This window comes from Mesoplodon densirostris, chromosome 2, assembly GCF_025265405.1.
Source record: "Mesoplodon densirostris isolate mMesDen1 chromosome 2, mMesDen1 primary haplotype, whole genome shotgun sequence".
NCBI lineage: Eukaryota > Metazoa > Chordata > Mammalia > Artiodactyla > Ziphiidae > Mesoplodon > Mesoplodon densirostris.
This window is the reverse complement of record NC_082662.1, coordinates 146,480,684-146,496,695: the sequence shown is the minus strand read 5'-3', so window position 1 is coordinate 146,496,695 and position 16,012 is coordinate 146,480,684. Positions and strand designations below refer to the sequence as shown.

The following is a 16,012-nucleotide window of genomic DNA, read 5'->3' as shown; positions in this document are numbered from 1 at the left end:
AAAGCAGCTAATCATGTGTAAAGCATGGGTATGAAGAAAGGCAGGGGAGACTACGCCCCAAAAATATATTCATGGATTATTTGATAAAGTCAGGCTAGAAGAGCAAAGAGTAGTAGTAAATAAATGTTATGCTCTAAAACTGAATTTTGCAGAGAGTTATCAGCATGATTTTTCTATGTTTCACTTTTCACCGTCAGCTGTGAGCTGTTTCCAAGTGTGAAATCGCCTAAGAGAGGAAGCAAAGCTGTCATTTGACATCTGGGAGCGTGGAGATTGGGCTGCGGTAAAAAGCACTTTGGACTTCTTCAATTTACACACATATTCACCTATAAATTCTCAAGTGTGAAAAGTATTCAATGAGAAATATCAATGTAAATTTCAAGCATTTATAAAGGCTCATAATCAGGTGGAAACTAAAGGTGAAGGACACACTCATAGGATACCATATCAACTTGTTAAGACTAGAATGAGAAACTTAAGTGATTATGTTAGCATAATAACTAACATATACACAATTTTATTCACTTGTCTTAGATTGCATATTAAACTTTCAAATCCAGTCTTTTGTGTTTTATGTGCTTAATAAGTTCTATTTTCTAGCTGCTTTTTTATGATGAGAGACGAGACTGCTAAGAAAAAAATACTGGTAAAAGAAAAAATAAATACTTTCTTGACATTTTATTTTTCCTTTATACTTAAAATACTATAACAAAAAATTATTCTATATTATGATAAATTAATAGTTCCAATGATAAAGCACATTAAATCTTCTAAATACATGTGTGTTTGTGTGTATATACAAATTGAAATAAAATCAGAGTAACTTCAAGGACGCCCTCTGGAGAAGAATAACCAATTAATTCCAGTTATTCTATAATTCTCCAGATTATTCTATAATCTCTCATAACAAAAAAATAGAAGAATCTGTCTAAACATCTCTTAATAAAATATCTAAAACTCTCCTCATATGGAAACTAGACAGTGTTATATTTATATCGTCATGCTATACAATCTATTCCCACTTTGGGGACTATTTCTTTGCTCTTTGCTCTCACAGAACCCCGTTCTGTGTTTCTGTGGTATGAAAGGAACCCATTTACCATGAATGATGTTTATTTAAAATAAAACCTTTCTAGAGAATCATCCTAGATAATCTAAGGATACAAAGTGAACCTAAAAGGAACGGCTTCTACTTTGAAAACAGGGCTGGGTTTGATCAGTGAATTCGTATTCTCAAGACCCTCTTGATGGGTCTGCAGCTGCAGCCATTTATTTGCTGGCTTTTTCACAGATGTAGACAGAGAAAAAGCTCCATGGTTTTTGTCTTTCTGTTGTTGGATTTATTTTCCTTAATATAAAAAAGTGGCGACTTTTTTAAAAAAGTTCTTCATTTCACTGTAGAAACTTGTGAACATCGGACATCCCTGGTAGTATACATCGTTGAAATGACTATGACTTTTAAAATCTAAGATCGCAAAGTTGGCAGAAACTACACTTAAATAACAGAAGGTGATCATTTGCATTTCAAAATTTATCTGTCTTGCTTTTCCCCTCAATTAGACCAAAACATGTTGATTCACAGGTTTCTGTGTGTGTGTTTTCTTTTTTAAACTTATTTATAGAGCAGAATAATGGCCCCCCTGCTAGTTTGGCATTTGCTCAAGTTTCTGTCCATGTAAATCGAATCTGTTACTGGAAATTTTTCTCAAAATATAAAGGCACATCATCCACAAGATAAAAAGATACACTGCTGATATTATAAAGTACAGGGCAGGTGGATAATGTTTTTAGGACAAATGTGCGATAAGGATTCCCAGGAGGGAGGCGTGGTAGGGGTAGAGGTTGCATGCTGTTCAAACAGAAGTGAATCGTTCTCATCATAATCTTGTGACAACTTTACTTTCTAACCAAACATCAGCTGCTTAACATGCTTTAGAGTTACTTGGACAAAAATACTAAGGTTAGAGTTGGGAAACAGGAGGGCAAGGGGATGTAGGAGGAGAATTACTTCAACCCTTAGTATTGCAAAGGACAGATCAAAAGATGACTTAGTACTCTATGTCCCCGTGTGTTCATTGCTTTGTGATTTTTAAGCATTGAAACATTAGCTGCTTCTCATTGCTCCCACCCCTTTGAGAAGAGGAGCAAAGTCTACTTGTATTTCTATCAGTAGCACTGCTATTCAGTTTTGAAACAGACAGTAATTCACAAATTTTTGTTCCAATTCCCCTTGCATTATAAGCAATGGGCAGGAGTACACACACCTAACTGAGTTCTGCAACTCTAGGTTTAAGACCATCTAAATTATAACACCAGCATCACTTTTCAATTAAGGTCATTACTGATTGAGTTTTATACTGTTGATAAAACAAATTAATAGGCCCAAGGAATGGAGAGACTTCCCAAATTGTTCAATGTATGCCATAATACTAGAACGCTTTTGTAACTTACAAAGCTTGAAAGTACAATTCTTTTATGCAAATAATTAAAACAAAGCCCTTCTTCAGACTACAGCTTTTTGCAAATGTTAGTGAAGGACAACCTGGACGATGACAGCAAAAATCCATTAATGGTAGACTGCCACCTGCTGGTAAACTATGAGAACTGTGATTTCTGGGAAAAGGCTTAAAAATTAGAACTTGGAAACTGATCGCTATTAAATTCAGTACACAAAACTGTATTTCAGTACACAGAGTTGAAAGTATGTATTTGCTGATGTATGTAGTATGGTTTTATTCCACATATATTATAATTTGCAGGAGGTCACATGCTATGAAGGTTAAAGTGAACATGCCTATAGTTTGAAGAAAAATAATCTGCTAGGAAGCCAAAGTACAACCTTACAGACAGTTTTCAACAAGAAAGTAAGAAGAAAAATAGGAAAAAAAGAGTCAGTTATAAACATTAAACTGCCCCATAAACATCTGGTTTTGATGTGAGGTTTATACTGCACTTGACTTCAGGATTTAACAGGTTTTACTTAAAAGAACTCCCAGATTTAATTTTGATCCTAAAAACCTGAAATTCATTATAATTAACATATATTTATTTACATACATTGGTACCTAAAATGTTATTTATAATCAAATTAGAAAGGGGAAGGGTCTGTTAAAAAATAAACCAGATAACCATAATAAAGTGATTTCACTATGACATTTTTTGTTATCCCATTAACTAAATCATACTAATAAGATTTCAAAAGCCAGCATAATATTATCTATTTGAGAAAGAAAAAAATGTAGGCATGCTCTATCACCCCTAGGAAGAAATAAAATCAAACAATCCTAATTTGGGGGAAGAAAGAGGAAAGAAAAGAGTGTAACAGTAAGAAGAAAATCTAAATCATTGTTTTCAGAAAATAGTTTTAGTATATTTGCTTTGCAGACTGAAAAACTGTGCTATTTCTCAATACAGAAATAATTCTTAACAATGAAAATTGTAACTAAAAACAATATAGCTCTTTGAATCCTAATTATAATCATTTCCCATTATGCAGGGAAACAATGTTAGCATCAATAATAATGCTGGTTTGCTAGTAAGCATTAAATACTGTATTAATCAACAACTAAGCATATCATGTCAATACAATCAGCTTGAACCTCCTCTGAAAGCCAGAGGGTGACAAGTGAAGCAACTTTGGCCATTCAAAGAGGCTGAATGCTAGGCAAAAGGTGAACAAACTTTGGATACAAACACAGCCCCATCTGCACTGATAACAGACAGAAACTAACTCAAATCCAATTCATATGCTTAAGAGACCTATAATTATCAGCAAAGGATCTAACACCCCCAGAAATAAATCTCTAATTTAAAAAAACAAAGACAATACAGTAAAAGTAAGAGAAACTTGTTGTGTCAAATATTTGGTTATTTCAAAACAAGAAGAATATGCTTCCTAAAATTTCTCAAATATGGTAAGAACTCTTTAAAATCTGCTCTAAAATGCCAGGATGGCACGTCACTGAAATCACAACATGGCATCTTTTTTTATTTCAAATTTTATCCCTTTTTAGCCTTAGGAATTTTACTCTTTTAGTCATCTACCTCTCACATCTTAAAAATCATCCATTTACTGGGCTTCCCTAGTGGCGCAGTGGTTAAGAATCCTCCTGCCAATGCAGGGGACAGGGGTTCCAGCCCTGGTCTGGGAAGATCCCACATGCCGTGGAGCAACTAAGCCCCTGCACCACAACTACTGAGCCTGTGTGCCACAATTACTGAAGCCCATGTGCCTAGAGCCCATGCTCCGCAACAAGAGAAGCCACTACAATGAGAAGCCCACGCACCACAACAAAGAGTAGCCCCCACTCGCTGCAACTAGAGAAAGCCCAAGTGCGGCAACAAAGACCCAACTCAGCCAAAAATTAAATAAGTAAGTAAATAGACAGTCCTCTGTGACTATGAACGGATAGACAAATGGATAAAGAAGATGTGGTACATATATACAATGGAATATTACTCAGCCATAAAAAGGAACAAAATTGGGTCATTTGTAGAGACGTGGATGGATCTAGAGACTGTCATACAGAGTGAAGTAAGTCAGAAAGAGAAAAACAAATATTGTATATTAATGCATATATGTGGAATCTAGAAAAATGGTACAGATGAACCAGTTTGCAGGGCAGAAAAAGAGACACAGATGTAGAGAACAAACGTATGGACACCAAGGGGGGAAAGTGGCGGGGGTGGTGGTGGTGGTGTGATGAATTGGGAGACTGGGATTGACATGTATAGACTAATATGTATAAAATGGATAACTAGTAAGAACCTGCTGTATAAAAAAATAAAATTCTAAAATTAAAAAAAAATCATCCAATTAAAGAGGATACTTAAAGGTCCTTTTAAACACTAAGAAGTTGACACTTCTACGAATTCATGGCCAGTTCTAAGAGAAGTATAAACCCATTTAACACCATATACTAATAAATATACATACACACATATACTATGGATTATATAATGATTTTATCCCCCAAATTATCTTTTGTAAAGGGTTAAAGAGATAACCAAATCCAACATATTGTCAACTGCTAGCGAAAATTCAACTTCAATAAAGAAATGAGAGCTGCCAAACTACTTTTCCAAGTGAAACATTTTAGGAGATTGCTCTAACCTGGGGCACAGTACATTCTCTCTATGGCATCGCTGTCACAGGAATCTTCAACCTCACTCCACCTGCTAAAATACGTTAGCTGAATGTGTCCTAAAAACAAAACGACAGGAGAAATCAAAACATTTTTCTCTTCCATTTTCTGCAGAAGTGAACTGTAATTACTCCTTTTGTAGCTAAAAACAGTATCATTAAGAATAATGGCATCATTAAGTACTAGAAGCTATTACTGGGGGTGAATTTGCTGCACTGATAATGAAGCTCTAGACAGGAAATGAAGATACTAATTACAAGATAAAACGCCTACTCAGTTAATTGGAAGCAACAGCGAATAAAAAGAAATGCATTTGCAAAAGTTCCTGACCTCTATCATTCAATAAGATGTTGTTTGGGTTCAAATCGCGGCACACAATTCCCTCTCTATGTAAAGCATCAAGGGCTACCACCATTTCAGCTGCCCATCTTTGAATACAGCCCTCTGGGATGTAAAACCTGGAGTTTAGTGCTAATTTTTTATCAAGGTCCTCAAAAATCTGATGTATTTCCTTGTCTCCTTCTAGTGCTAACCCACTCTCTGCCTTAGTCTCAGAGTCTCTCTGAAATACAGTCGGCTCCTCTTTAGCCAAATCATCAGTTTGATCTGTAAACAGCAATACTTCTTCAGTTTTTAAAGTGTCTGTATTTACGTTATATTCATTAGCACCTGAGAGTGGGTCAGAAATATGGAATAAGCTTTCTTTTGCGTTGTTTCCTGTTACTGTCGATGCAACCAAGCTAAGTCCTTGAAACTTAGGGTCTGAACTGTGTAACAAAGACATGTCTCCCGCATTACTATGATCATCAGCTGCTACAAATAACATCCCAAGATCTCCCTGTGCGTAGTGTTTCTCTGTGATACTATGGGATTTAGGCCCACAGGGATGACTCAGTTCCTCTGTGCCTTTTTCTTCACGTGCTTGGCACTGTTCAGTACTAAGCCTGAGGCATAAAACATCAGGGGTTTCCAACAGTTTACTTTCTATTATGCCTATATTAGTCTGTGTGAACTTTGTAGGTCCCATTGCTGCACCATCTTTCATTGGCTCCAATTCACCAGGTAGATTTACAAGAAGATCAGGCCTTCCTTCATCAGTACCACTGACATCATCAAAAGCAGCATCTTTAAAAGAAATAACCGGGACTGAGTCATCTGAGCCCCTGCTAATGGTGTCATGAGCTATAAACTCTACCTTGCTTTCACTAGTACTAAAACTCCTGGAAGTGCTATCTCCATCAGAAAAAGTGAAGAATGGTTTCAAAGGTTCTGACTTTAGACTATACAATTTTTCTCCAAAATCAAGTCCTAAGAGTTCACTAGTGCTGTCCTTACTATCTATTCTAAAGAATTCCATGGGGCTCTTTTTAGATCTACTGAGGGAATCTGATGTTCTTGGAGAACTAACTGCTTCCAGGCCATCATCTCCAGGAAAGAACTTCAGCTCGTGGGCTGTCAGCTGTGTGCTGGGGCTGTCACTGTCAGCAGCAAGGTGTTCTGGGAAGTTTTCTATAGCTTTGGTATCAACATCATTCCTTTCAGTCTTTATGAAAGGCTCCTCATTCAAAGACCCTGGTTCAATCTTTTCTTGCCCATATTCATTGCATAATGTTAAATAACTAGTAGTACATTCTTCTTCTGAACTTGAGCCAGAATCTGGCCATTTTGGAGAGCTGTCTTGCCCATCATCATCTTGGTTGCTATCATCTTGAGAGCTTGGAGTAAGACTAGTCTTCAAAGGCAGAACTTTAAGCATGGCTCCACCATCACTTTCTCTGGATTCAAAGCTGCTGCTGTCCTGAGGACTAGATGTTGGCTGTTGCAGTTGAACTTTAGCAAGTGAAGATTTTTTCACTGCTTCGATGTCAAAGCTTTCTTCAGGACTTCTGTTTAGAAACTTACTGATATATGACCAGAGTTTGCCACCTGTGAATAAGCATAACCAAAAAAAAAAAATTAAGAACACCAAATTAATGGTTACTTATTGAAGCCATTAGAAAAACAAAAATTATTCTAATAATCAATCAAAAGCAAGTCAATGATACCCATTAATGTCAAGTATAGTGTAAGAAGCAATTTAATAAAATGCCTTCTTGAAGAATAGTCGAGCTTGGATTTGGGATTCACGACAACAAAGAGTCTAAATAAAATTTTTGCAATGAAAAAAAAAACTAAATAACTGAATAAAATGCTTTCTTATTATTGCTGACTGGTGAGTACAGTTTCAAGCATATCTCCTAATATCAATTATTTTTTAAATGACAACCTATTTCTTCCTTTGAAGAGAAATTGGTTATAACAAATACTAGTATGAAATTTCACAGCTAAAATTCTACTTTAAAGTTAAACATAATTTACTCTAGAAACATCTATGTTCTGCTCTGTTTATTAATAATTTTTTCAAGCATGGCCACCGAAGCTCTACTGACTAGAAACAGTATTACAAAAAAAAAAAAAAAAAAAGAATAGTGAAATTTGATTCAGAAATCTTAAAAACAGTAATTGTGGGAGCATACTTTGTAAAGATATAACTATTGCTCCCAAAAATAGGAAATAATACATTAAAAATGAAACCCTGTACTAATAAGGAGAAAGCAACTTTTTTCAGCACATTTTTAAATGTCATTATTAAATATCATATACCAAGGGGAACTAAATCTTAGGGGAAATAATCACTGAGAGTCAATTATATGTGTAAAAAGGTCAATGGACGTATCCAAAATATCTTTCTCTCCTTGGCATTTCATTTCATTTAGAGGAACTCAATAAATACATAAAGCGCCCAATACTGTGCCCAGCATAGAGTAATGCTATAAAGGGTAACTGCCATAATATTAATCCTAGGATACTCAGACATCTTCTTCTACCAGTGATCTAGTTAACAATCTTATCCCATTTTGATAATAATTAGTGGTATAGAACATTGTGGTGTTTAACTTCCCTCTTGCTTCTTCTTAACTAACTTTCTGTCATCACTAGATTATACTCGGTGTCTCATATTTCTCCATATTCAAACTAAAGTTTAAAGATTCATATATGGCTTTGAAATTCACTCACTCACACACAAAAGAAGCTATGCATCGATTCCATCTTTTTTGATTCTTTTGACAACAATAACCACATTCCTCTTATCACAAATACCTCCATTGTGGCACACTAACAGTAATGCCTGCCCTGAAGCTGGGGTTCTTGTATGCAGTCCAAATAAAATGATGTATATTGTTCAACTGTCCTACTGTGAGGACAGGACTAAGTCTTTTTCATCTTTATATATCTACTGCCTATACAGTGTGCAGGACATGATAGGCATTCACTCAATGCTTGTTAACTCAAATCGTAACTTATCAGAATGGGATATGCCATCACAAAGGAGACACTATCTGTAGCTGTAAAGTTCCAGTGATCAGCAAGGAACAGTACCTAGTAAAGTTCTAAGAAAAGGTGCATTATTCTTAGGCTAATTCAACCTGGATGAGCTGCTCAAATCTAAAATTGAATGTGCTTAAATTCTTTATTTTTGCTCCCCAAATCACTTCTTCTTTCTGACTTCAGAGCTACTGAGGCACAAAAACTTGGACTATTTTCTCTCCTTTGTTCTTCCTATATCTGACAAGTTTCCAAGTCCTATAAGATCTACCCATGTTTCCCACAGTCTTCCTCCTCTTTTAATTCCTTTGACCACTCTGTGTTTCCTGGAATAATGTTATAGCTACAACTAGACCACTACTTTCAGTCCTTCCTGTATCACTCTATCATACTAACTGCTGCCCAAGTAATCTTCCATTTTAGCACAGATCTTATCATGTCATTTCTCCAAGAACCCAAACCCTACCCCCACCCCGCCCACCTACTGAACAATGTACCAACTCCATATAGGCATTTGGACCCTTAGTAATACAGTATCAACCCATAATTTGTTCCTCTCCCTCAACTCATCACACATTTCATCTGAATAGAATTTCTCCACATATAACCCATGCTGGGCTTTTGCTCAAACTATACCTACCACTTAGAATTGTCTTTCCTATTAGCTTCCCCAATATCTGCTTGTCAAAATCCTACCCATTCTTGAAGGTCCTTCAGAATTTGTTTTCTTTTATCAGTTTTTTTTACATACCCTCACTGTATACAACTCCTATCTTCTCAGAATCCTCTGTATCACTTCATCCCTCTTATGACATTTACAACATTGTATTTCATACTAATATTACTTTTATGTGTTCATTAGTTCTTTTATCATACTGCAGGGTCTTCATAACTGCAAGGAGAGGATTCTGTCTAGCATGTAAAATAATAGGAATTAAATATTTATTAAATTGAGTTATAAAAAGATGACATCTTTACAAATTTTTTGAAAACCTTAGGAAAAGTTTATACAAATTAAAAATGTCATTATTTTTGGTCATACTTTCTTCTTATTCTAAAACAGATACATGGTTTTATTAGTTTTAAAAAATTTAATATAGAAAAGGACACAGAACAGCAAAAAATTCAGAATATATAAATCACCCATAAACACTATTAACCATTAGTACATTTATCTTCTGACTTTTCACAACTAACATCTTATCATAAACATTTTCTAATTTCATGAGAATATGAACTTGAAAGGCTATATAGCATATCCATGAGATAGATAGATATGGTGTGTTTAAATGCTCCTCTGTTGTTGAACATCTAAGTTGCTTCTAGTTTTTTATTATTAGAATTAAAATAATGTATACTTTAGCTTACAAATACTTAACACCTCTGATTATTTCATCAGGACAAAACACCAGAAATGAAAGTGCTAGGTCAGGAAGTATGAATATCTTTAATGCTTCTGATATGTGTCATTAAATTGCTTTACAGAAAAGCTGTACCAGAATCCACTCCTACAAGCAACATGTATTAGTGTCATCTTCATAGCATCTTACCTATATTGGATGTTAGCAAGTTTACCAATTTGATTAATCAAACATGGCATCTTATTTAATTCCATTCTCTTCATTATTAGATTAAAAATTTTTTAATGTAATTGTTGGCATTTTCTCTATGGAAATTTGTTACTAGCCTAAAAAAGTACTCTAATGTGAAGTACAAAAACTGTGCATTTTCAAGAGAGGAAAAAAACTGTTTTAGCTCTTTCCATTCCTTTTTGGGGGCCAAGTTAGATTTAATGCTCAATGTGGAGCTACAGAAACAAAAATCTGGTCCTATGACATACTTTTTTCAATTACAAAATCATGAAAACCACATAACTTACAAAAATGCATAATTCCCATGAAGTTTCTTTCCACAGAAGCTAAGTTCTACTTTCTAGAGTTAAGATCAGGCCTAATACACAAACTTACACAAATGTCAACATTATTATTGTAACATTAATAATATTAACCTAAAAAAATCCTGTTATTGCTAAATCACAAAATATAAATAGAAAATATCTAAAATATTTATAATTTTTAATACTCTAAGAATATAAATGATACTTTTCTAAGCCCTGTTGAAGCACATAAAATTGCATATATTAGCTACTTTAAGCTATGAAAATAGAAATCCATAAGGTTTAATAAAAACTCTTTTTGTCTCTCTTTAGATTTTCATCTATTGGTTTTCTGCAGGATTACAAAGAAAATCTTTTCAATTTACTTGACCAGAATTGGAATTTAAATTTAATACATATGATAAAATATTGATGGACCCATGATCAAAAATCATCTTTTGACCCAGCAATTCTACTTCAAGAAATTTTTCTTACAAATAATTCTCAAAACAAAACAAAATTTTAAAAAATGCACATATATAGGGACAAGTACTGGAAACAATTTAAACAACAGTAGACAGGGGACTACTTAAATCAATTATGGTAAATCTGCACAACCAAATACCTTGTATGTATTCAAAAATAAACAAACAGCAATATTGCAAACACTTAGTGTCTACCATGTACTAGGCACTATTATAAGTGCTTTACATATACCAACTATTTAATCCCCACATCTACCCTCACATCTACACTATGTAATTATTACAGTTAATTACATAATTATTATGTAATTCTTATTATCCCTGTTTTACAAATAAGGAAACAGAGGTATAGAAAGGCTAAATAATTTGCCCAAGGTCACACAACTAGTAAATTGTGAGGCAGCCTTCAAGCTAACATAGTCTGGCTCTAAGATCCTTCTTTTTCCCCCCCCCTTAATTTTTATTTATTTATTTATTTATTTTTGGCTGCGTTGGGTCTTCGTTGTTGCTGTGCGTGGGCTTTCTCTAGCTGTGGCGAGCGGGGGCTACTCTTCGTTGCGGTGCACGGGCTTCTCATTGCAGTGGCTTCTCTTGTTGTGGAGCATGGGCTCTAGGCATGTGGGCTTCAGTAGTTGTGGCTCACGGGTTTAGGTACTCCGTGGCATGTGGGATCTTCCCAGACCAGGGCTCGAACCCATATCCCCTGCATTGGCAGGTGGATTCTTAACCACTGCGCTACCAGGGAAGCCCTAAGATCCTTCTTTTTAATCACTACACTATACCGCCTCTCTCAGTGGACACCTATATGTACTGATAAGGAAAGATGTCTGAAGTACACTGTTAGGGTCGGGGGAAAAGCAAGCTACAGAACAATATGTAAAGTGAATTTATGTTTTTAAAAAACAGGGACTTTCCTGGTGGCGCAGTGGATAGGACTCCATGCTCCCAATGCAGGGGCGTGGGTTCGATCCCTGGTCAGGGAACTAGATCCCACGTGCATGCCACGGCTGAGGGTTCGTGTGCCACAACTAAGGAGTCCACACAACGCAACTAAGGAGCTGGCAAACTGCAACTAAGGAGCCCTTGGAGCTGCTACTAAGGAGCCCACGTGCTGCAACTAAGACCTCACGCAACCAAATGAATAAAAATAAATAAATTTTTTTTTTTAAATCAGACAGGTAGGGGGGAGAAGTATATGTTTATATACACAGGAAATTTCTGGAAACGTTCACCCTATTTCTAGAGAATAGAAATGGGCATTAAAGTGAATAAGGAGGAAGAATTTTTATTTCTACTTTATATACTTCCATCTGGTACGAATTTCTTTCTATATTAATTTTATAATTTTTTTTAAAACTAGTTAATAAAAAGAGAATCATTTCATCCCTTTGGTCTCCTCTTAACTTGAGGAGAAACTCTTTCCCATCCCCCACCTATTTGCTCGGAAGCTTTTCCAATCACTTTCTTGTAACCTAGTCATTCATCTTTTCTTAGTCAGTATTGAGCAATTATACACTGAGCATCTTCTATGTACCAAGCATTCCTATAAATGCTGGGATATATATATATATATATATATATATATATATATGATGAATCATAATCCCTAATCTTAGGAACTTAAAGTTTTAATAACACATACAGCCTTGACTGAATACATTTGTTTCTCCCACCTTTTCTTCTTCAAACACAGTTAAAATAAGAAATCCATTAATAGGAACAATAAACATTTTAAACCTCTCTCCTAAAATCCTGTCTGGCATATCCAACTGCCTACTCAACACTACCTGGAAATTTAATAAGCATCTCAAACTCACATGTCCAACACTGAATCTCTGGTTTTTCCCTCTAAATCTACTCCTCCCACAGCTTTCCTCATCTTAGTAAATGGAAACCATTCTTTCAGTTACTTAAGCCCAAAACCATGGAGTCATACAAGGCAGAATCATGTCAGTTCTACCTTCAGAATGTGTTCAGAATCTAATAAGCATTTCTCACCACCTCCACCACTAATGCTTTGTGGAAGCCAGCGTCGATTTCACCTGGAGTGCTGCAACAACCTCCAAACTGGTCTCCCTGCTTTCGAGTTTGCCCTCCTAGATTCTATTTTCCACCAAGCAACCAGAGTAATCCCTACCTTGTCACTGCTCTGCTCAATATCCCCCAGGGTCTTCCTATCCATTCAGAATAAAAACTATGTTCTTAAAGTGGCCTAGAAGACCACACCGGATCTGCTCACCTGCCTCCCCACTTCTCTGATACCATTTCCTACCACTCTTCCCATTCTGCTCCAGCCACACTTGACCTTGCTGTTTCTTGTACAGCAAATACACTCTTGCCTCCAGGCCTATGTACTTGTTCCCTCTTGCCAAGATACTCTTCCCTCCCATGTCCACATCTGCTCCCTCTCTCATTTCCCTCAGGTCATTGGCCAAATGTCTCCTTCTTAATAAGGTGACCACTCTCTATAAAATAACAACCCCCAACTCACCCTTCTGGCATTCCCTCATATATTTACTTATGTGTTTGCTTACTGTCTGTTCTGCCTCTATACTGCAAGCTCCATGTGGACAGAGTCTTTATTTTCCTCACTGCCATGTTAGAACTAAGCCTATATCCCAGAGAGCACTCCATATATTTCTAAATGAATGAATTAAAAATGTTATGAAAATTAGTCCAAGAGACTCATGTGAATCATGAATAGTTCTGTTAAGCAAAGGGAAGTTAAAGCCCAAATCATAAATATTCAAGGATTCATATTATGGAGAAAACAATTCTTCAGTGTTTACTTTTTTAGTAAAAGCTATTCACGTATATGAAAGTGAAGTTTTTATGATATATGCACAACCTCCTAATTCACAGAGGTAACAAAGAAAGTACCACTGACATGTAAAAAGATAACACACTGTCCATCAGCCAGTTCACTTGACTGCTCATGCCAAATCCAGGAAATTATCCTAGATTCTTCTCTCCCTAAACTCAAATCCATCACAGGTCCCACTGACTACCCTCACAGCAACTCCACAAGTATCCCAGAAGGCCATGCCATCATCAACTCTTGCCCAGACTACTTTATTACCCTTCATTGCTTCTCCTCTTGCCTTTCTATAATCCATTCCACATACAACAGTCAGAGTGATTTCCTTAAATGTAGAGCAGATATTGTCACTGCTGAAAATGTCCAATGGTCTCCCAATGCACTTGAATGAAAGCCAAAGCCCTTACCGTGCCCCTGCCTGCTTCTCCAATAGCTTCATATACCACCACTGTCTTCACCTACCAGACTCCGACTGAATGGTCTCCTTTCTTGTTCATCAAACATTGCAAGTTTCTTTTTGCCTTCGATTTCTTATACTGATCCCTATACCTAGAATGGGTTTGCCCCTTACATCCAAACAGTTATTTCTTTTGTCATTCAGAACTCCTCTTAAATGTCACCTTCTTAGAGCGGGCTTCCTTGACTAACTAGTCTAAAGTAGTCCCCCAGTCATTCTCGATTAGAGCTCTCTGTGTTAAAGATGAGTATGGTCCCTATTATTAGCCAATATTATCATGCTTTTGTTTTTCTGTTTGACTCTACACAAGAAGAATATAAGTTTCAAAAAGTCAGACTCTTTTCCTGTTTTGTTCACCTAAAAGAAAGCCTAATAGATAGTACATGCTCAATAAATTAGCTGAATATTAAATGAATCCAGAGTCCCTATTTACACCATAATCCAATATATTTGTATTATAAAATCTTCTTAAAATTAAACAATAAACACCTGAAATGAGTAGTCAAAAGAGATTCCTGCCCACCCCCCAAGTTTAAATAATCCAGAACAAATTCTATGGTCATGTAACCATTCAAAGTCAGGCATGGTCAACAATAAAGGAAAGAGACTTGGTAAAGATAATCTAAAACAGTGGAAAATTTGAAAGCCACATGTCTATGGCTTTAAAGCATATTATAAACATTTTCTATAGTAACAAAGTAAAATTGGTTGAAATATCAGCTTTGGGAAGTATAAGAGAAGGTGAGAAGATGGCACGAGAAAAAATGAAGTATTGTATTTGGAGAAGGAAAAGGAAAAACAGGAAGAGGAAGCTGAAAATAGCAGAGATACACTAGGATTGAAAATTTGCCACAGATAATCTCCAACATGAGTAATCCACACTGGGTAATAGAATATTGACTATAATTACATTCATCCTACTGACCTTGTTCTAAATTATTATGGATTATTACTACGCAAGTTATTTTGTTCCACACCAGAGGTGGCTGTATTTCGCTATCAGATGACATGACCTCTAATTCAATAATGTCTGTAATGCACTGGTATCCTCGGATAAAAGCTGTCTATAATATCTGAACAAAGGTGAATTAGTTATCCAATTCACACACGCAATTAACTCTCTTAATACCTGAGAGACCACGGAGCCCCTTCTGAATTTCCTATCAAATACTACATATGGAGGTCTTCCCTCCATCTGTAGTTATCTTGTGCTGTACTTCATAATAAACAATATTAATAGTTTATTGCCCCCGCCAAAAATCTTACATTAGTTATCATACGAGATCTCATTCCACAAAGCAATGACTCATTTTCCTGGGAAAATGTATTCAATTCAAATGTTAGGCCTATTACTAAAGCACAGTAATTCTTTATTCTCAGTAATGTTAAAATAACAACGCCTTCAAGAAATATGGAAAATAATTTTAATTTTCTTTATTATTTTAAGAACACCTCTCAAAAGCCAAAAGGCGATATTTATTTTGTGGATTAATATTTATGTGCTGTGTTCATTCTACATAAAAGACTCTTTATTTAAATTTAGGTGTTAAAGGGCAAAAACAAACCAAAATATAGTATTTTTTTGCCACCTGTTTCCTTTACTAAGAGCTGAAATTTCATAGTTTGAAGGCAGAGCACTGTGCCTTTGCTTTGTCCCCATATGTGATGCCAGTGTCTGTATTCGTAAAAACCCAGATCAGAATAACTAGGTAATGTCAAATGTTAAGCAAATACCTATGTCTTCTAAAAAAGGAGGTAATTAATTAATTCTTCAGGGGATGCTCTTCATTTTGTCATCTAACATTAGTGTATCTTCTCAGCAGAAAACAAGAGAAATCCCTAAAATAAAACTTAGTTCTCTTAGCA

At 35.7% G+C, this 16,012-nt stretch overlaps 1 protein-coding gene across 5 annotated transcripts in view; it reads right to left on the bottom strand.

Annotated features, from left to right (window-relative positions):
- RPS6KC1 (ribosomal protein S6 kinase C1) overlaps positions 1–16,012 on the bottom strand; it is a 206,394-nt gene that overhangs the window by 29,996 nt on the left and 160,386 nt on the right. For all 5 annotated transcript variants that reach the window (XM_060091115.1, XM_060091116.1, XM_060091117.1 and 2 more), the window contains 2 exons: positions 5,475–7,070; positions 5,114–5,203 (listed from right to left, as the gene is read on the bottom strand). In XM_060091115.1, coding sequence (XP_059947098.1) covers positions 5,114–5,203; positions 5,475–7,070 — 1,686 coding nt within the window. The remainder of the gene's footprint in view (positions 1–5,113; positions 5,204–5,474; positions 7,071–16,012) is intronic.